Source organism: Haliaeetus leucocephalus, unplaced genomic scaffold (assembly GCF_000737465.1).
Source record: "Haliaeetus leucocephalus isolate CR32 unplaced genomic scaffold, Haliaeetus_leucocephalus-4.0 Scaffold373, whole genome shotgun sequence".
Classification (NCBI taxonomy): Eukaryota; Metazoa; Chordata; class Aves; order Accipitriformes; family Accipitridae; genus Haliaeetus; species Haliaeetus leucocephalus.
The window spans coordinates 5472247-5493454 of NW_010972809.1; the positions used below are offsets into that span (position 1 = coordinate 5472247).

The 21208-nt window shown below is 40.9% G+C and overlaps 1 protein-coding gene across 1 annotated transcript in view; it reads left to right on the plus strand.

Annotated features, from left to right (window-relative positions):
- The window catches only part of OFCC1 (orofacial cleft 1 candidate 1), a 122420-nt gene that overhangs the window by 32974 nt on the left and 68238 nt on the right, over positions 1 to 21208 (plus strand). The window contains exon 7 of the mRNA XM_010573312.1: positions 13084 to 13323. Within this exon, the coding sequence (XP_010571614.1) occupies positions 13084 to 13323 (240 nt within the window). The remainder of the gene's footprint in view (positions 1 to 13083; positions 13324 to 21208) is intronic.

The window sequence follows — 21208 nt, forward strand, 5'->3', positions numbered from 1 at the left end:
GAAGTCTATTTCTATGGTTCAATAAACAGAGGCAATTGGAAAGATTCTTTACAGAGAATCAGTGATTGCCAAGTCCTGTTGAAGCTTAAGTGACTTCATCAAGTACTGACCACATGTTAAAAGGAGCAGAACTCAGATGAAGATTGTAAGGAAAGAGTAAGCATTACTGATGTACAGAGGCACAAACCTGCAAAAAAAAACCCAATGAAAAAAGATTTTTAGTTGCTCATGTATTCTCCAGAATTACTTTTATTTATTTTTTTTTTTTCCAGGGAGGTTTTATTTGTATTTTTAATACATTTGGAGCCAAACTGTAGTCACAGGTGTAGCTAAGTCTACTGTTGGTTAGCTTTTATGACAGGAAACTCCTTAACAGCATTAATAGACTACACAGATTTTTATGAGCTACAGATAAATGAATTGCTCTAAATGTTGTAACATTTTTGCTTCTGCAGTCTTACAGTATAGCTGAATATGTCAAGCGGAACCTATGCTGGATGGTACTTCTGACCTGTACTTCATAGAACAGATTAATTTAGGTGGGGAAGGACCTGACCTCTGGAGGCTATCTAGTCCAATCTCCTGTTCAAAGCAGGGCTAACTTTGAGGCTTTCCATGTGTAATCTGAGTTTTTAAGGGCTTTGGAGTTCGCACCAGTTTGTTAGTGTGAAACATAACCAGGTCACCTGTAAGTAGAGAGATGTAGAAATACTGGGAGAGACGGTCCAGTTGCATTACGTGCATGCTTGCTTGCTTAGTACAAAGGTGGGACATCATCACTGTTGCTCAACCTGCTGGCAATCTGTTAGCACAGTTGGTTTCTCTCACTACTGCGCTAGACCCTTGGACAAGACACGGCTTTCAGGATTAGGTGGTTACAACAAGAACATGTACTAAATTGCATATGTTCACTCAAAGATGTGTCAGCATAGTATGATGTTATGATACAATTGCTCCTGTCAGTATTCAAATTGGAGAGGGAGGGCTTACATTTCAGCTGAAAATGTGAAACGATTTCCACCTACAACTTTCAGCAGAGAGATGGAGCAGGATGTGGACTTGCAGGAGGAGATCTGCTCTCTACAGAGAAAAATCATTAGGCATGGCAACTTGTCATTTCCACTGTTGTATTTAAGACAATCATACAGTAAACTTTACTTAAAGCATTGTTTCCCTCTCTGTAATTTTCATATACTAATTGTAAGTGAATGTCTCTTCTAATTATGAAGTGTTCAAGTGCATGCCTGCACACGTGAAACAGAAGATGATGTGAAAGCCAGTACAAATGGAAGTTATAGGATAAAGTTAAAGCCTGTGTTTTTAGATTACAATTACAGAGACAAATTTGTGAAGCAGTCAGAGAAAAAGAACGGGCACTCAGAAAGATGGGATAGATTGTAACCTCAGACTTAAACATCAGGTTTTTGGGGCTGTAACAAGCAAATTAGTTATTATGACTCAGTTTTCCCTATCTGCAAAACAGACCTAAAATTAGATACCTGCTTTAGGGAACAGTGAGAGGATTAAAGGAGTAAAGTTTCATGAGGGACTTTGAAAAGGCTATAGAAATAATAAAAACATTCTGTGCTGAAATGAACAAACATTTTTAAATTGAGGAAGAATGGGGAAAAACCACAAAAAAAGTCTCAGTATTTCCGATCGGTATTTCCTTTCAGTTTCTCTTCAGTTGTTCATGCCAGGATTTGCTGTCAGTATCCAGAAAGCAGAAAAGATTGTAAAACCCTGAAGTTCATTACATAGCTTATAAACATTTTTTCTTTTTAATTTTTAGTGTAAACTATTCATTTTAGATCCATAGATTTGCATAGTTCACTCGGTTTCTACTAGCATTGCTTGTGCTACATGGGTTTATACTGGAGGGAATGTGTTCCTTAATAAAATGTGTTTTAGCATCTTCCATTATATCTTACTATTTAGGCTAAAATTACTGGAAGCTGCTTAGTAGCTCATGATTTCTAGGTTAATCTGGAGACATCTAAGCTTGCGGAGCTTTGACAGGCTAGGACATTTCTGCTTGAAGTCTCTTTATCAATGGCAAATGCCATTTCAGTGTTGTATATTTTCAGCGCTCGGCTCTGGTTGTCAGACACTCTGATAAATGGCCTTGCATACACTTAAAACACTCTGTAGGTTTTGATGAGGACATCAAAGCTTTATGACCTTGAAGCTACATCTTCTCAACTGTGAAATAAGCATCTGAAGGAGTATCTGGTGGCTCTGAAGAAACCACAGGTGATCTCTCTGTGAACAGCAAGAAGTGAGAAGAGTGAGTCCTCTGTTTTGAGGTGGGAGAGGCAAAATCTTTATTTTGCAGAAGCTGGGTAGCCCTGCAACAGGCATGCCTCCAGAGTTTCCTCACTGCGTCTTAAGCAACGTGATTCAAGTTCTTTTATTTTGTTAGTACTATCATCTTGGATCAAAACCTTGAATGAAAACATCTCTGAGTTTTGGGGAAGTTCAGGTCCTTGTTTATCACACCTACTTTACAGCTGGATCTAGTTTCCACAATTGTTCAAAATTAGAGTCTTTAATATATATGTCTTAAAAAAGCATCCACCTCAGTAGCAGGATACTGCCTTCCTGGGCTGACTGGTAGCTCGGCCTTCACTGCATCGTTAGAGATAATGCAATGTTTTACAGATTTATCAAAATGATCAGCCTATAATGTTGTCACTAAATGTATCTGTGTTACTCAGTGTAATAAGGCTATAGCATGACTAAAGTAAACCTCACTTTGTGTTCTGCAGTATCAGTTTTAAGAGAGTATGATTTGTTTGGTTTTTTTTCCCTAGTTGTTACAAATGGCTCAATTGTCTAAGTTCTAAATTTTATGCTCATGAACAGTAAATTGGTTTAATTTTCTGTTTAGAAGGAAAGTCATGCGCAGGGGAGAGGGTTGCTTTGTTGCTTTTTCTCTTTTAAAAATGCGTCTGAGAGTTTGTGGCATGTTTTTGGCAGGGTGCACCATGAATAATACTACCGTGTGTCCAGGATTTTGACGCAACTTTACCTCCTGGTTTGTGGCCATCTCCGAGACAAGGTCACCCAAATTCCAACAGGCAACAGGCAGTGCAATTTTGAGAGCAGGCCTTACCCAGCTACTAGAGTCTCTGCTTTCAGTGAAGGGCACTCATCCCACTTCACCTCTCAATGCCTCGCTTCCCTGTGACCTCTCTAGTTAACATGGAGAGGATAAGCCTCTCAAAATCTCACTTTGCCCAAAAGGAATGTTAACTTTTCTTGCAATATTTTTTTTTCTTCATCTCAGATGGTTCCTTACTTTTATACTTGTTTTGTGGTATACACTGCACTAGATGTTGAAAGTCACTGGGAGTGAATCTCCATGCAGCAGCCAGACTGTGAAGGAGGAGGACTAGATGGCACCAGCAGCGGACTAGAGACATGGGTTTTGTTTCTAGTCCTGCTGACGCTTTGCTCGGTGAGCTCACTGGCATTTCACTTCCATCTGTAAAATCGCAGTGAACAGGATTTCCATCACTGCAAAACATTTTGGAAAGCAGAGATGGAAATCCTAGGTAAAAGCTTTTATTTAAGCATTTGTTTACAGCTGGAAAGACAGCTCTACCTGCACTGTGATGTACCAATGTGATTTCTCAAGGAGGGGTATCCCTGTGGGTGGTGGGAGGCTGCTGGAGACCCCCCCGGTGGTGTCTCCACGCTGCCTCTGCTGCACCCTGACGTGGTGAAGAGGACTTGCGGGAAGGTTGTGGCCCCTCGCATCACTCCTCCCAGGGAGTAGGATTTCGTCAGGGCCAGAGCTCAGCTGGGTGTTTCAAATTGCAACGGGGTGAGTACCTCACCCGGAGGTTGTAACACTAGTGCTAGGACTCACCAAAAAGGGAAGGGGAAATATTTTCCCTAAATGCTCCATTTTTGCTACACGATAGAAAACCAATTCCTTTCTGCTTCAAGGCTTTGCCGAATTCTGTGGGCTTTCTCCTTAGAGGAAAGGGTGTGTTTGAGCAGGGTTTTGTTTAATTTTTCTTCCAAATTGAAAATTACTATAGGAATCATAGTCCTACCGTTTGTGAGGTAGTTTCACAGTGAAAATAGCCAGTCAGCACTGATTAATAGTATTGAGTCAGGTTCTTCTTTTTGTCTGCAGTAGAAACAATACTTACCATTGTGTGTCTCTAGGCTGAGCCCAAACTGAAAGACCTTTTTCAAATACTGGTCTTGATCATGCTCTCTGAAATCAGTGGATGGGCCGTTTGTGTAATTAGACCTCAAGATAGCCGATGAAGAAACTGAAAAAGACGTGTGAAGGAGCTGGTTCACAGCTAAAGGGTGCCTGGTATCAGGAAAGGAGACTAGGACAAAGCGGTGCTGTGATCGAGCCCTTCTGCCTTCAAACAACGCCCCGCTTTCTTCAGTACATCCCAGGCGACCTCTGAAGGATATCCAGTGGTTCCCGGATTTTTGTCACTTTTTTCTGAAGGGGCCCTCAATGTCTATATTGACTTGAAGCTCAACTACATTTCATGCCTTCTTGTTGGGAACGCCCGTTTTCAACAATGGGTCGTTTTTACAGTCTAGACAATGCCAGTGTCATGATGAGAAACAAGAACTTAGCTATGTGCATGATGGTATATGCCATTGAGAAAAAGCACTTGGGCTTATTCCAGTAAATCTCTGATTCAAGGGATATTGCAGCAATGATTATTCCACATTAAAAAAAAAATATATGGGCTGCTCTGTTTTTGAAAACTTACACATTTTTTCCTCTATTAAATTGCTTCCTGGTGATGGAAATGTCTGGGATTTTTTTTTCTACTGCATCTACTTTCCTTTAGCTTGCACACCCCTGAGGTAATTAGTGTAGGTTAAAATTTACATAACTGACTTTGGGGTTTTGCAAATAGGAAAGATGGAAATTTATTCAAGGTGGTGAATAATTCATTTTAAAGCAAGTTTCCTGTTTTTTTTTAATCATGTAGAAGATGTATTACAGACTCATAGAGGTTTTCTGAATAGGACCCTAAGCATTGAATTTTTGATATATTTTATTTCTTAGTGTAGGTAAAGAAATATTAACCATGACTCATTGCACTTTTCCTGTTCAATAAGATTTGAATAAACTTAACAAATTTATTAGGTAGATGATAGAGCTTTTTAAAAATTATCATGACACACTGTGACAAATATTTTACTTGGATCCAGAAGAAATAGCTTTAAATCATATTCCCATTGCCACTTCAGAGGCAGAGAGATGGAAAACAGTGCAGTTCATACAGAGAACCCCGATTCATATTTTCTTTTGAATATTCATTATTTAGTTAAGATTAGGAAGATAAACAAGGGGATTGGACAGCTATGGGAGTCTGGTAATATAATCAATTTTTTAAAAAAAAATTTCTCTACTTCTGGCTCAATGTAAGCCTGGACTGGTAATGTCTGAATGTTGTTGTAATATTATGGTTACTTGATTTTTTTTTTTTTTAACATGAAATGAGTTTTTTATTTCATCTTATTTCTTAATCTAAGTGCCCACCTCAAAAATTGCTATGTTAGGCATCACCAAGAGCTGCATCCAGGAGACAAATTATGAACCAAGTCCTCCTCCCACTTTCTGAAGTTTACCTTTAACTGCCTCAGCCTGAAACTTTAAACACCTTCCCATCTGCCACCGAACTCTGAAAACACCCGACGTCTTTTGGTTGGTAGTTTTTTTGTCATTAAACCTTCTCAGAGCCTTTGAGTTCTGTTGCTGGGCGCCTCCCAAACACCTCGGCCACGGCAGCCCGGTGCCTGCGCCTCGCAAGGGCGATGAAGGTCGCTGCTTGGTCCTTGCTGCCGCCGAGACGGGTCCCCTACACCTGCAAATGCACATCCCCGCGGGGCAGCTGGGGAGGAACAACCTGCCCTTTCTCTTGGCGTGGCTGCAGCCCCCGCTGGACCGTGGGGATTGGCACGAGGGGGGTCCGATCGCCCTAAACCAGACAGCGACCAGCTCTCGCTGGAGCAGAGCTGGGACCGCAGCCAGGTCCCAGCCCTTCCTGGGGAAGCGGCGTAGGTGATGATTCACCGGGCTGGGGAAAGAAAAACAGTGCCAGCATTTGTGGGGGCAGGAGAGAAATGGGTCCCAGTCCCTGCTCCAGGGACTCCTGGCGAACTTCAGCTAAAAGCTGTTCAGGAGCAGGAGGGCTTGTTTCCCACCAAAGGAGGAGCAGTGGTGAAGGGAATGTTGCCCATGACACGACTGCCATATGGAGAGCTGGAAGGTCTTGGTTTGAGCTAGTTTGGTCATGTCACCTTTGTAATCATGTATGTGTGATGCTTGACCAGGGCTTGGAGGATTTATTGCATCCATCTGAGGCTCTCTGCTGGGACTACCAACAAATCATACCGTATTTTAAGGCGACCATGTTGTCTCTGCTTTAATTTTACAGGGTTAAAAAAGTTACGTTAAAAGCTACTTGCACAGGCTTTTTTAATATGTTTTTGTAGTCTGTTTTCATACTCTGACAACTTGCATTTTGGAAATAAGCAGGATGTTTTGCCTTAGTCTTCGACAGAGATTCCTAAGCTTCCTTGAAAACAGCCAGACATTTGTCAAAAAAATTAGAATTTGGAAGAGGGGAGAGACTTCAACAGCCAGATATGCAGCCTCCAATGGGGAATTTTTCTCCATTGACTACTACATTGTCTCCCTACCAAAATGTTTTTTTGGCTTTAAGGCTTGATGAGAGTGCAAGTGGAGCATAATTTTACGTTTAGACGACAGTATAGGATATACAGTACGAAGCCTTCTTGTATATTGGTAGTGTTGTATGCACATTTTATTTTGGTCTTGGGGACACCAGCAGAAGATCCAGGCATGAGAAATGTCCTGAAATATTCAGCAAGATCTCTGAACAGTGCAGGTCAGGGAGAAGAATTTTATTTTCCTGAGTTTACAACCTTCAGCAGCGTTATTGCTTTCCGGTTTCGCACAGAAAACACAGTCCAAAAGAGCTGGATGCTGGCTTCTTGATGGAAAGGCTTTTTCAGCTTGCTGTGCAAAAGCAAAATAACTTCAGGCCCTCCAGCTTCATGCTGGAGAGCTGCAGAACCGTGGGGGGAGATGACTGCTCACATGAGTTAACCTCCTACATGTTGCAACCTCCAAAAATGCCAGTCCCTCTTACCAAACATTGAAGAACAGTTGTGGTGAGACAGGACATCAAGATTTGGAGCGATTTAAAGTGGGGCAAGTGTGGCAGGGGAGGTTTAGATTGGATATTAGGAAAAATTTTCTTACTTGAAAGGGTTGTCAGGCATTGGAACGGGCTGCCCAGGGAAGTGGTTGAGTCACCGTCCCTGGAGGGATTCAAAAAGTGCGTAGACAAGGCACTTCAGGACATGGTTTAGTGGGCATCGTTGACAGTTGGACTAGATGATCTTAAAGGTCTTTTCCAACCCAAACAATTCTATGATTCTAAGTTGTGGGGTCTCTGGTGGTCTATGCCTAACTGTTTTGTGTGTTTTATTTTGTTGTGTGTGTGCAAACACACTTATACATGCATATGCATATATATGAGTATGTGTTAGGTGGTGTAAAAATAAGGACTGTAGGGCACTGCCGTGCACAAATATATATTGTACTGATCAAGCTTTTAAAACAAGATTAGAGCTCAGTTCCCCTTGGAAAGAATGGAGTAAACATGGAAAAATATATGGAAAAAATAATGGAATAAAAGAATGGTGGCTGAAATTCCTAATTGCTTCAACCTTCTGCTTGAAAACCTTCAACCAGAAGACCTAAGGCAAACCTTTGGAAAATTGCACATTTATGGCTTTTTATTTCCATGTTCTTTCTGTACATTTGGAAACAAACTGTAAGTTTTTTCTTTTTCTTTTTTTTCTTTTGGGCATGTGTGACTCAAAGCACCACAAGGAAGTCTCTCACCACAAGAAACAAAAGTTGCGAGCCAGGATTCATGAACTCTTTCAAAGGTATGTCAGATAAGGGCTACTTTGTACTTCTATCTAATGTGCTTTCCTCCCAAAGATCTTTCAGTGCTTTACAGATATTAATGAATGGAACTTCTCCCAAACAAAGGACCTCAGGCCTAGAAAAACTAAGCCTGTGCTTTTGAAAGAGGCCTCTGTTTTGGATACCTCCATTTTCAGATACCCAGCTTGGGCTGTAATTTTTAAGTGCTACACACAGTGCACTTCAAAAGGTGACCAAATGGCTTCTCCCAGTGCCCTTCATCCCTGCCTCTGAATTACCCTTAGAGAGTGAAGGAAATATGAATCGGAGCAATGTTTTTGTGATCAAGCTACACGTGACCTTCAGATAAATACATGCATCAAATTACCTGTAAAGAAATGAATAGAGGAAATAAATGACCCTCATGGATACAGCCAAAGAAGCTATGTTCTGCTGTGACAGCTGATGATCATGCTGGTGAGCACAAAAGAGGCCTAACTTCACTGAATTAGTTGTTCTCTTGAATCTAACACCCAGGAAAAGGAGAAAAGTGGTACAACCCAAAAAGAGATCAAATGCGGTTATTTAAATGTTTGATGTTCAGTAATGAAAACTGTTTACCTTCATAATTGTGTATTAGCAGCTAATAAAGGCAATAGATACAGTAGTTTAAAAGTAATAAAATCAACACCAAAGTGTATTTAATTTTAAATTGAATTGCAGGCAAATGGGTGTCCTAATGAACCCCTGTGTCAATGCGCTCTAACTAAATTAAGTGAAATAATTTCCATCATGAGAAACTAAATAAGTGCAAAGTTCCAAACAGACCATTCTTCTCAAGGAGAGAAGTTAACTTCTCAGATGTTTCAGCTCTACAAATTAGCTAGTGCCATTCAAGAACCATCTTCTGTTACTTCCATTTAGGACAACTGGACCCAAGTTGACTTGACTGCAGCTCAAGGATAACACTTCAAAGGTGGTTGACTCCATGCTTCTTGTATTCAGCCCTTAGCACTGGAATCTTGTCCTTAGTTCTTATCTGTCCTGGCTTGGGCAAAATTCCAGTGTACATCACTGGGACTAGTGACTACACAGACCTTCTGACTGATTCAGCTATTGCCTGGGCATTTACATGATACAATTCTACTGGTGGAGGAATCTGGAAAACAGTTTAGCTATGTATCAGTGGTAATTTAACTGATGTAAATCTGTACATATATATGTTTCTAAAAAAAAAAAAAAAAAAAGCCATAGGCGAAGGCTGAGTAAAACTGATTTGTAGGAATGTGCCAGGAACTTGGAGGTGGGAGCACCTGTTTCAGAAGAGGGGAATTTGAACTGTGTTACTTCGCTAGCGTGTGTGCCTGAGTCTGGGTTGTTTAGCAGGACTGCGGAGTCTCTGTAATTTTCTTGATAAAGAACCATGTTAATTTTACAAATGTGGAGGCTTCTCATATTTTCACCTAGCATGCAAAGAAGGAAACAGGAATGAAGACACTGGAGCTGAATTTGTCAAAAGCAAGTCAGAAAATGCTGAAGGAATGTTTCAGAAGTGCAGTCCAGGGAAATGTTGTTGGTTTTGACTCTTGATTCTTTTTTGTTTGTTTGTTTTGAATGAACACCAAATTTTAGCATTTTCTTTTGTGGCTAAAAACTTAACTGCATACATGGCTTGGCAACCTAAGAGACCCTGTCCTCTGCTTGCCTGTGTTGTAGATGCCCAAGCTAATCCTGAATTGCAACTCTACGTGATGCAGTGATTTCTCTTTTAGAGCAGGTTTTGGAAGCAAAAGCTGAAGTGTTTTGAAGGCAGCAGAGCATCTACAGATGTTTTTACTTAGAGCCATTTCTACTTAGATACTGGTGCCGAGCAGGGACAGAGGAATTGCTCGCAGTTCTGTGTCTGTTGAAAGATAGGATGGGATTGCCAAAGCATACAGATTTACAGTGCTTATTGTAAATGACTTAGTTTTGCATTTGTTCCTGCTGTGCTCTAGGAACAAGGCTTTCTCCATAGGGTATTGTGCCTTTTGTGTATCCTGTGCACTAAGCAGGGCAGCACTGGGTTATCCAGTGTAGGGCTGTTCTTACACCATTTGCTGGCATTTTGTGTTGCTACAGGGACCTCTCTTTTTTAAAAAAAAAATCTTTGAGTTGATACAATTACCCCCCAAATTACTTTAACTACACAAGAAGTTAACATATGAATGCCAAGGAAGGTTTAATGGTTCACATACAGCTGAAAATTAGTTTGTGTGTGCATATATATGACATATATACGTTTTTTTCATATATCTAAAATAAGATCTTTTAGAAGATTTATAAATGATATAAGATTTGTATAAAAATTTATAAGATTTCTGAAAAAAAAAGGGTAAGATTTATATATATAGTAAGATTTTTTTTCAGTGGTTTAAAGCAACCCAGTCCCCAAGGAACCAATGTTTTCCAAAAACCAGTTCCAGTTTATTGAAGCTGTCAGTCGGTCCTCAAAGTGTCAACAGAGGCAATGGCTTCCTACTTTAATATTCTTAAGCTAGAACCTGAGCCCCAATGCCAGACAGAGCTGATTATACACGGGCAGTGAAAGTTTAGGTTCCTTATGTTGACCTGTGGCACAAACTGACAAATATTGGTTGTGTTACTGGGGCTGTGACCGCATTTTTTGTGTGCCGCTTTTTGAAGCCTAGCCATTTCTTTTCTTTAGCACACTGCTGTTTCTCTTGGGTGCCCTGCCAGGCTTATGATATATTCAAGAAAAACATCCAACTGTGATGTATTTCCAACGGCAAGTGCTTTCTGTGTCTGCATTGTAGTTCATTGCAGTTCTTCTTCCCTCTTCCCTTTCTAACTGCTGCAGAGTGGGAAGTCAGCCACTGAAAGCAGAGCAGAATGGATGGGAAGAAGAAATGGTAGCCAGCTTTGGTAACTTCGCAGGTGTGAATACTGGATTAAATGGAGCAGCAGGACCTTGTGGGAAGGTGAAGTTCTCCATGAGTGCTCTTTTTCTCTGATGCAAACTGCTAAATGACTAGATCAATTGCATTGCATTATTCTTGCTTTTTTATTTTTTCTTTTCATAGTTTAAGAGGATAGAATTTAGCAGGTTTCAAAATATGCTTTCCAGCAGAAGTAACCATACGCTTAAAGAGAATGTCTAAAGCTATTAATGATGAATCATCTGGGCATGGCAAGAGTTCTTCAAAACAGTTTGTCAGCGCTGGCCAAGCAAAGTCTTTCAGCAGGGGATGAGACAGCTATGCCACCATGCAAATGAGACAGGCTTGAAATATGATGAATCTTCTATCTCCTTTTCCTACTCAACTGACACTCGCTTTGAGGAAGGTTGTAAATGCAAGAGAGATTGTGGTATAATTCCTCAGACTGGCGTTTCTGCCCCCCAGTCACTATTCGATTATCTTCCAAATTGCTGTGTTTCAGAGAGATAAAGATTTTTTATGGCTTGCTGACTTGAAACAACCAGAAGAGCCAGAAAAGAGATGGCTAACCGGCCATGCATAGTAATTCCATTGGTAAATGACAAAATCTTTGTTTGTATGACATTTCCAAAATTACTACAGAAGATGAATCTAAAATATAAAATGTCACATTTGGCATGCAAAACTATCACAATATATTTCAGTATAAAATTCATAGAGGCGTTTAATTTAGAATGTGTTTAATAACGAAGTCTGCTTGCATCAGTAATCCTGCCTTGAGGTTTAAAAAGATTGTCTTATTTATTCACATAATGTTAATTTTTTTATATATGATTCAGAAACCAAAAATATTAAGGTTAAATCTTCATTGTTAATTAAGATTTTCTAATTAAGCTGAAAATAATTGTCATTCAGATTAGTTGTTAAGTATGGTTTGTGTTGAGAAACAAAAGAAGTTTAACAAATTCAGCTGTTTATTTAACTGCTTAATTTAATTCCAGAAGCTTTCTATCTATATGGAAATATGCTATCTCTTCCAAAATAAATCCAAGACAGGATTAAAGAAGAGATTATTAGCTACTGTAGGCTTAAACTGTGAGACTACTAAACCTAGTAGTCAAGGTAGCCATTTGATTCTGAAGTGTGGCATGGGTTCTTGTATCACATTGCATTAAAAGAAGAAGGCCTAGCACTAGTGTTTTCTCAAAATAATGGAAGAAGTTGATTCCTTGGGAGGGGGAAAATAGCATTGTTGATTTGAAGCACTAAATAATTAGTTAATGCGGAAGCAATTTTATCCATTGAAGTCAACACTGGAGCCAAACTGGGACTCCCTGTTACGTGCCTGACCCTGCAGATGGCATTTGAGCAGGACTGAAGTATCCGCTGGCGTAATGGGACAGACCCTACGCCTTTATTCGGGCAAGACTTGGAAGGATCGTACCGCTGTGTCTGTTCCCCTCTGCCAACCTCCACACTATAAGCTGAGCATACAAGGAGAGCACCAGAAAGGCATTTCTGATACGCAGCACAGCATTTATTCCATACTAAACGTTCTGTAACTCAGACAACATCTTGTCGACAGCAAGCAGCAGATGTTTGCTTTTGTCTGGACTTGGAATAAAGGTGCCTGTAGGGAGTTGTTATTAAACTCTACACGTGTTGCACTTTGATTACTATTTTTAAGAGAATCTGATTATATGATAATCAGAAGGTGAAAGGATAGTCTGCATATTACACAGCACTAATAGCTTTGGCAAGGCTAATAATTAGTATAAAAACATGGCCTGCCCTGTCTTTCACTCTGTGCCTGCAGCCTGCTCATCACTTCACATATTGTGCCTGTCTTGCAAAGTGCGCTATATTTTTGAAGGTGTTGTTTTCCAGGTAAGTCTGCCTTATTATTGCAGGCTAATGGCTTCTGGTGTCATACTTCAACAGCTCCACCTTCCCCCCAAGGATGCCAAACATTTTATTAGTATTATTTGCATTATTTTTTTATCTGTCATCTCTATGGCTTTTGACCTCCTAATTGCAGATCCTCGGTTAGCAATAAATAATTGCAGGTTGAACAAGATGCGTGTTGTCTACTTTTCCGTAGTTATTTTCTTGAAGAAATTTGTTCTCGCTAATTGTATGGTTAAAGTCAGCTCAACCCAGGTCAGTAACTCAGAGCCTTCTCCCTAGGCTGACCGCTCCAAGACACCGCAGCCGATAGAAATTCACATCAAATGCCTAAGGGGAGTCAAAGATAAGGTCCCTAAAGGCCACTACACCCTCAAAGTTTCTGTTCTCAGCCGCTTAGGTGGTGCCTCACTGGAGTGGCCCAAAGTGAAGGAGCAGCCTCAGGCCAGAACAACGCTGCCTGTTAGTCATGATGGAAACTTTTACAACACTGAAATCTACTTCGGACAAAGTATCCAGACAGTAAGCAACACTTCTTAAATATGCTGTCTTTGCTTTGAAAGTTAAAACACATCCGCTCTTTCTCCTTCAGGCTTATATATTTAATGCATTCCATCATGTTCATAATTTATTTAATAATTTAAGGTGCAATTTAGGAAGGTGCAATTTTTTTTCCCCTAGGTTAACCCTCATCACTCACTCTAAAAGTGCCAAACATACACTACATCATATAGTGTTGTCAGCTAATTTTAAATTTTACTTTTATTCTCTCTTATCTATGCAGCTTGTCAGCTATGTAATTTGATTTCTGTAAAGTAGCTTTAGAATAATAAATGAACGAGTGGGTGTATATAAACACTTGAATGCCCAAATCCTTCTGTGAGTTTTTAGCTCCATTGACCCCCATTTGCCAAAAAAGCAGCATTTGGATTATTTTGGAAGGAGCCCAAACACTTGAGGCTCTATTCTGTCTTCTGCGACTGAGGCACTCATATTTTCCTGCCTAAGCATGCTGTGTGTGGCAGGATTGTTGTGTGTCAGTTGCTCACTGTTGTAGCTAATGCCTAGTGCTGGTTGAAACATTGGTCTCAGATAAAGTCTCTGGCACGTGAAAGCTTCTTTACGGTTTGAAAAACAACCCCCATCACGCTCAGTGTGGGTTTTTGTGTGTGTTATGAGGCATTAGTAGCATGAGGAGGAGAGTCTTTTCCGTTTTCAATTATTTATTTTGCAATATGACCTGAATGGTAGATTTCCTCCTCCACCCCTTCCATTGTGTGAAGTGTTGTGTAGATACTGAACAGTCATTCCCTATCCCAAAAAGCTTTCAGATAAAGCAACATTTATGTTTGGCACTGATGCTTTAAAGCAACGTTTATGTATGGCACTGATGCTTTCAGTTACTTGTGGATAGGTCATTTCAGCTATTGGGTTTGTGATATATAACACTATATGCTAAGTCACATTTTCTGCTTTTTAATTGTTTATCATCAGTAATAGACAATGAACAGTGTCTGTAAATACAGCTGTTCGTATGAAAAGAATCATATATAGAGAGAGGGAAATTGTGAATGTGACTGTCACATGATGTTAAAACAAGTACTTGTATCTGTCAGAGAAATCACTGAGCTGGGATTCCTCCCTAGGCAGGATGCACACATTCTGCTTACTGTCTCAGAGACCAAGTACTGTCTTCTCAGGCACACTGGAAGGAGAAGACTATGGGCGGCATGACTGAACAACTCCAGAATGCTCTGCCTCCTTGCTTTCAGCATCGTGTTTCTCCTGGGTCTTGCCTGCTGCTTTTGCTCCTACCTGGGGAACGTCCCCAGCTCAAGACGGCATATATCTGTTCTCTGTACTAAACAAGAGCTAGTTCACATTGACCCATCTTCTGTCCAGCTGCTCCTCAATGCAAAGGAACTCCTGATGGGCATTTGTGAGGAGTACATGCCAAGTCCACGTACTTTTCTTGCTGTTAGTCTCTACTGGGTTGTGCGGACACCTCAGTAACTACTTAGAGGTGGCTATTATGCTTCATCTGAAGGTCTGAGAGAAACCCCTGGTAGTTTTACCACTTTTCCAGTTTGCTTTGAAGTCCTCTTTGAGTCTCACAGAGGACATTTAATTACCACCTTCACCAGACTTCATTTTTAGCTTAGTTAGCCAGGGTGCAGGTCTCAGGCAAGTCCACTTAAAATGCAGGACCAGGAGGAGAAGTTTGATTAAATGACCTTCAGGTGATTCCCTGTCTTCCTTACTGTATAATGGACAGCAAAAGCTTAATGTCATAATTTTAGAGAACATCCTCTGCCAAGTCATTTTGAAGACGTAGGTGGTGTACCCTGAATGATTCTACCTTTCTCTTCTTCCACCCTGGTATTGGCCCACAACCTTAAGCTGTGTTTTAAAAGAACCCCTTAGGATCTCTGCTGAGATGAGGCAAATTTTAAGCTTCAGATGGTTAGCATCTACTGCAAAACTTAGCATAAGTAGCGAGATCTCGGTGAGCTCCAGATGAGCGTCTGTGTTTGAACACAATCTTACATACAGCACTGCTGCCCTGGGATGTATTACGGGGGGGGGAAATACAAGTGCTCACAAATGAAGAATAAGCTTTTGTTTTCATTGGCCAGAATGATAGGAGTTCAGCGTAAACATGGTGAAAATGAAGACATGCATGCTTGATATTGAAGGAAAGCTTCATTTTAACTAATATATTGGAGAAATTGTTCCAGAACACTACATCCTTCCAAAAATAATAACCCTGTCATGTCGGCAAAGTTGGTGTCAGCATGGGTTACCTGCTGCGTACAGAAAGTGCTGGTCATGTAAGTTAGATCTGCCTCAGGGCTAGTCTGACTTGCGCACCCGACCTTTCAGAAATGTTTTTTGTTCATTAATCAATGTTCTTTGCTCCAGCTTTCCAGCTTCCCTTCTTTCCCCTCCTTCACTGTCCTCCTTTTTAGTTTGTCAACCTACCTCCCCCAATAACCTCTGACTACATATTAGACAGTGGCTCCTAATAGCCCCAGCTGAATTTTATTTGGCTTTCAGTAAGGCCAGACAGTCACACAAGTCACTTTTTTTCCTTAAATTATGCTGGACAAAACCTGTATGAAAGCTTTGGATTGTGATAAAATGCAATTGCTGTTTCCAATGACTCTCTACAATTTTAGGAATAGGAACTAACAGCATGATCTGAAGGGCACTTGTTTTAGACCCAGCATCTCAAGGATGTCTTCATATATTTAGTTTATGCAAGGGGACCTTAGACTTAGGTGGGTTTAGGTCTGTCTAGTTTAGGTGAAGCAAGAGCTGTTCGGAAGCTTCACCTACATTATAACACAAACTGAACATGAACTCAAGCTGAGATTCAGAAAGTGCGGTAGGTTAACTCTGGTGGTAAAGAAGCTTTGTTAAACTTTCAATATTCTCTTGCACTGCCTGATTTTTCTCAGGTCTAGAATGAAAGTTGAGTAAGGAGAGGACAGGAAAGGAGATGAGGTGCTTACTGTGCATCTAGTAAGGTAGTTATGCAATTAGATTGTCCTTGGCAGCGCCTGCACAGGTATGACTGCATCATCTTTACACTAGACCAAGGATTTCACTAGTACCATTTCCTTATTACTGTCTCATGGTGGCTAAGATCCTGCTATAGATAAGACCTAAGTAGTAAACCTTTTTTGTTCAGAGTGTATTTAAAGCAGTGTCTTATTACTCCGTAGGATTCATGTCCCAGTGTTAGCAGGTCCAGATTACATTTTTCAGCTTAATGATGACTTGAAGAGCACAAATGTGTTGCGATATGCAAGAGTTTAATTTTGCTCAGGAAATTTTTTTTTTGTCAGCTTTTCTTAAGTTCAGTAAACATTAAAATAGTTGTATGAAACAATTACAACAGGAAGAAGAAATCCTCGCTTTTCAGAGTAAAAATATTCATTGGCTTCAATGGAATAAAAATCAGAGTGTGGCTAAAATACTTCTCTTTAAAAAAAAAAAAAAAAAAAAAGTTTTCAGTTATAACTTCAATTCTCAGGACCAAAATATTTTGTTGTACATCACAAGCTTCACCTATTAAGAGAAGGAACCTTTAAGGAAGATCTTCCTATTTCAAGTATTTGCAATAAATTATAAACTTTTCCAGAACTCTTCTCCAGAAAAAAATATTGCCTATTAGGAAGCAAGTTTTTATTCAGAAGGGGATGTTCAGATAAGAATTTTTCAGCTATTGTGAAGAGCACTATAAGCCAATGAGACTGCCTGCAAGTGACATTTAAAAAACATGCATTAAGCTGTCCAGTCACCTGGGATGTCAGTCCAGCATTGTTGAGGAGAAGCAGGGACAATCATGTCAGTGGTGGGCTCCCCAAAATTCCAAAATTGGCACGTCAGCAAAAAAAATGTGAGCTCCAGAAGTATGTGAGCACTGGTGCTATGCATTTTGCCCAACTTACCTGGAACTCAGGTTAGCACTAAATCAGTTCATATGCATATAAAGCCACCATTGCTGACAGAACAGTTCACAGATCTGTGGATTTTTAAAGAGTATATCAACTGGTTAATATTTATGTATCAGTGTGGCAAGGTACTAGCAATATTGTAACAGTAGCTGGGGTACCATTTTGTTTTACTTCAGGGAAATTCAATATGAATAAAACAGCAACTTTTCAAACATGACATTTAATCCACGCATGTAAATCATACCAGGAGATCTATTATTCATTATTAAAAGGGCACCATATTTTTATTACACTGAAAATGAAACACAAATGCTGTGAAAAATTTAGTGCCTTTTCCTGAAGTTTCAGGACACTTATCATGCAGTCATCTAGCAGGGGCTGACACTCATTTTAAAATATAGCTACAAAATTAATAAATTTGAACTCTTTTGCTTGGAAAAAGAGGATGTTCTGTTTCACTGAATGAGGTGGATTTATTTTTTATTTAAGGCTTCCTAAATACTTAAGGTGGCAAAGTACTTTGGTAATGTTCACATTCGGAGTTAGATATATAACGAATAAAGTTCATATCTTTGTTGTTATTAGTCATTTCCAACATTTTCTTCCCTGAAGTGTATTTTGAAAACTACATATATCAGAAACTGATTAACATGACCTAAGGTATTAATTCTTAAAATATGATGAAACAAACAGTTTCAAGGACCTTATTTTCTGTATGTCAGCAGCTGTCTAAGACTGTGATGCTTTTAGTAATTACAAAACAAGGTATCATTAGGAAAAGTAGAGCACAAACTTTTTTTTTTCTCCCCCCCCCTCCCCCCTTTTATTCTTGAGCGAAACGCTGGCACAGATGAAGAACATTTAGCTCTAGGACACTTTATAGGCCATAACATAAGAGTTTGATACACTATGAAAAAAGATAGGAAGTAATAATGCTTGGTAGTGCCAGAGGACTTTCAAAATGAGAGCCACTTAAATTTTCCCTGGATGCAATTATTTGTAGTTGGGATGATAAGGTGCTACGTGAACCTTTTGGTAAATGCAAGAACTAAGCTTAGACAGATGCTTGTATTTATTTGAAGACTGCAGGTTTGATGTTTTTCTTCACGCAGCAGGAACACACACTTATTACTGCTTCTGTTTTGTTTATCTGAGCTTGTTTGAGGTTTTGGTCTTCGGTTGCTATTCGCTAAATGTCTTTTCGCAACAGCTCCTCAAAATGCATGTTTTCAGAGCAATTCTGCTCTGTGTCACACCCCTGTGCCGCCGTGCCACCCTGGGGACAGACCTCTGCAGCGTGCTGCGAGCAGCCCTCAGACTGGGCACTCTTTACACCACGGGGCCAAGGGTCCCACGCTGCTTGGACTGGCTGCTACTCCTTCAGTAGTGCTCTTCTCCCCAAACGGCCACGAGTCTTCTTCCTTGCTGTGGGCCCAGCAGAAGGTGTCATGGGGACCTCCTTTGGCCCAGTGCTGTGCTGTGCACAGATCCTGTTCCATCCACGAGCTGCGGCCACGTAGTTTCTCTGGAGACCTTTGCTGCCCATAGATGGACTTTCCCAACGTGGAAATCTCCACTTCCCCCACTGTGTGAAGACTTGAAGGGATTCATTAAGTCTGGTGTGCTGACATTACAAAGCCTTTGCATGTTAGAATCTATCGCACCTACCTTATTTAGCATTATGCAATTGATTTACATATGCAAAAGGTTACTACTTATCCCAGGTTTTGGTTTTGGTAATTAATTGGAATTACTTTTCACATGTTGACTAGTCATTGTGCTCCAGGGGAGCTCCACTGGACTGTACCGTGCATGCTCCTTCAGCTTAGACCAATGCATACTGCCCAAAGACCTCAGAAATGTGCCCTCGTTATAATGCATCATATCTAACTAGGGTAAGGTATGTGGTCTGCGTCGGAAAATCTAGCAGACATATGTTAAAAATTAGGAGCGTCTAGGGACAGGCTTTTATTTTGGACCACTCCATGGCCTATTCCCTACCTAATGGGAAATTATCTCTAAGGGCTTGATGTGAGCCACAGGATACAATAGTTGTACAAAAGTCATATATTATCTGGGGCAGATCAGCGGGAAGGCAGAGTGCAGCAGCCCCTGCCTGTATCCTTAGCTCCAAGTAAACTCCAAACAACAGATGACACCAAGAACAAAATAAATGCCTGCCCCAACAAAAAAATGCTGTGAGTGGAAAAATGGAGCAATTCCATGACTCACCAGATCTGACAGTCTGGAACTGTGAAAAGGGGCTTAAGCTGTGTTTTGGTCTGTATCTGCAAGTCGTGGGAGCCAGCAAAACACCCTCAGAAGACAGGTTTTTTTCCTTAAAGTATCTGGTCTTGAAGCATTTCACATTTAAATAGTTAGCTGTGAACTCGGGATGAGCAGGTAGGTTGCAAAGCTGTACTACAGAAATGGAAAGAGTACTCGTGCCACAAAAGAACAAAAAGTGATCCTGTTAAAACATGCAATTTTTAAGCAGAGCTTCCCCAGTGAAGGGAGCGTTGCTGTGTCCCCAGCTGGGCTGAAGCTTACGGAGGAAGGGGATGCTGTGCTACGTGAGGTGTGATGGGGAATCTAGGAGAGCATCAGGAAAGAGACCCGAGACAGAGCAGCTGGTGGAGCAAAAAGGAGAGGAAAGCTGCCAGCTCCTGCACTGGAGCCCGGGGCAGGCAGAGCAGTGCTGCTGTGTGACTCAGCCCTGCGTGCCGAACGAGCCACCTCTTAGGGAGACTCCTTGGTTCCAAGTGGTTTCTGAGCAAATTATGCGTCCTCTTGACACAAAAGAAATGAACTCTGCTGTTCTATGTCGGTGGCCTACGTTATCCCGGGAAACTCATGCTCTGACTGTGCTGGAATCAATCTCGGGAATAAATGAGTGAGACGGGAGTGGCAGGAGAAGAAACTGGGGTTCCTGCCTTCCTCTTACAAAGACAATTTCTCCCTCACAAGATGAGGTCAGAATCCACCCAGACCAGCGGTACATCACCAGAAATGCTTGGGGAGCTAGAGCTGGCTGTACCATACATTACTACTCCCTGCTGGTCAAAGAACAGAAAAGAATTAGCAGCAGATGTGCCAGGACAATTAGCGACAGATGCAGAGGCTAAAGCTCACAGAATGCAAACATTATTCCCCTGTATTTGGGAAGATAAAAGGCCAGATTCTGGTCCTCTGGTGTAAAGTAGCTGTGCCACGTGCAATGCTGCTGGAGTTAACTACATCCTGAGTTATCTCTTCTAGAGGAAAGGGAGGCAGCGGGGAATCGCTGCTGCTCTGGTAGCACTGGAGAGGGCAGGAGGTGTTTCGGTCAGAGCGCTTGGTAAGGCTCTGGGAAGGTGTTGGGGTGCTTTGGCACAGTATGTCAGGAGAAATCCTGCTTACTGACACCTCTTCAGGACTGAGAATGGTGAAAATTCCCTGCTTACAGCTACTGCTGCCCGGCCCTCTGTGCGGCTCATCCGTGATCCTGAGCTCACGTGCTGCATCACAACCACTTCTGGTCCATGCTCCCCCACAGTTAGGGATGTTGGGATACTGGCTTACAGGAAAGATGGTGGTACTGCATAAAGGTCTAAGGAGATCTGCAAGCTGCAGGGAGAGGAGTCAGGGAGTTGTTTGACCTATATCGGGCTTGAAAGGTCTGTTCTCTTTTTCAGAAAAAAAAAAAAATATATACGGGGAAATGAATGGTAGCATACTGCACGGGCCTCCTTTGATTTGTGTGTTATTTTGCATTCGGATACCTATTCAAAGACAGGCAGCAATGGAAAGCTGGGGAAGTAAGTTTTCAGCTACTCCAGGACATTCCTATGATAGATAGGACTTTTGGAAAACCCTAATAACGTGATATTTTATTTTTACCTCAGTCTGTGTTTCTATTCCCTCCCCTCTGGCCTTATATAAATTTCAAAGTTAAACAAACACTT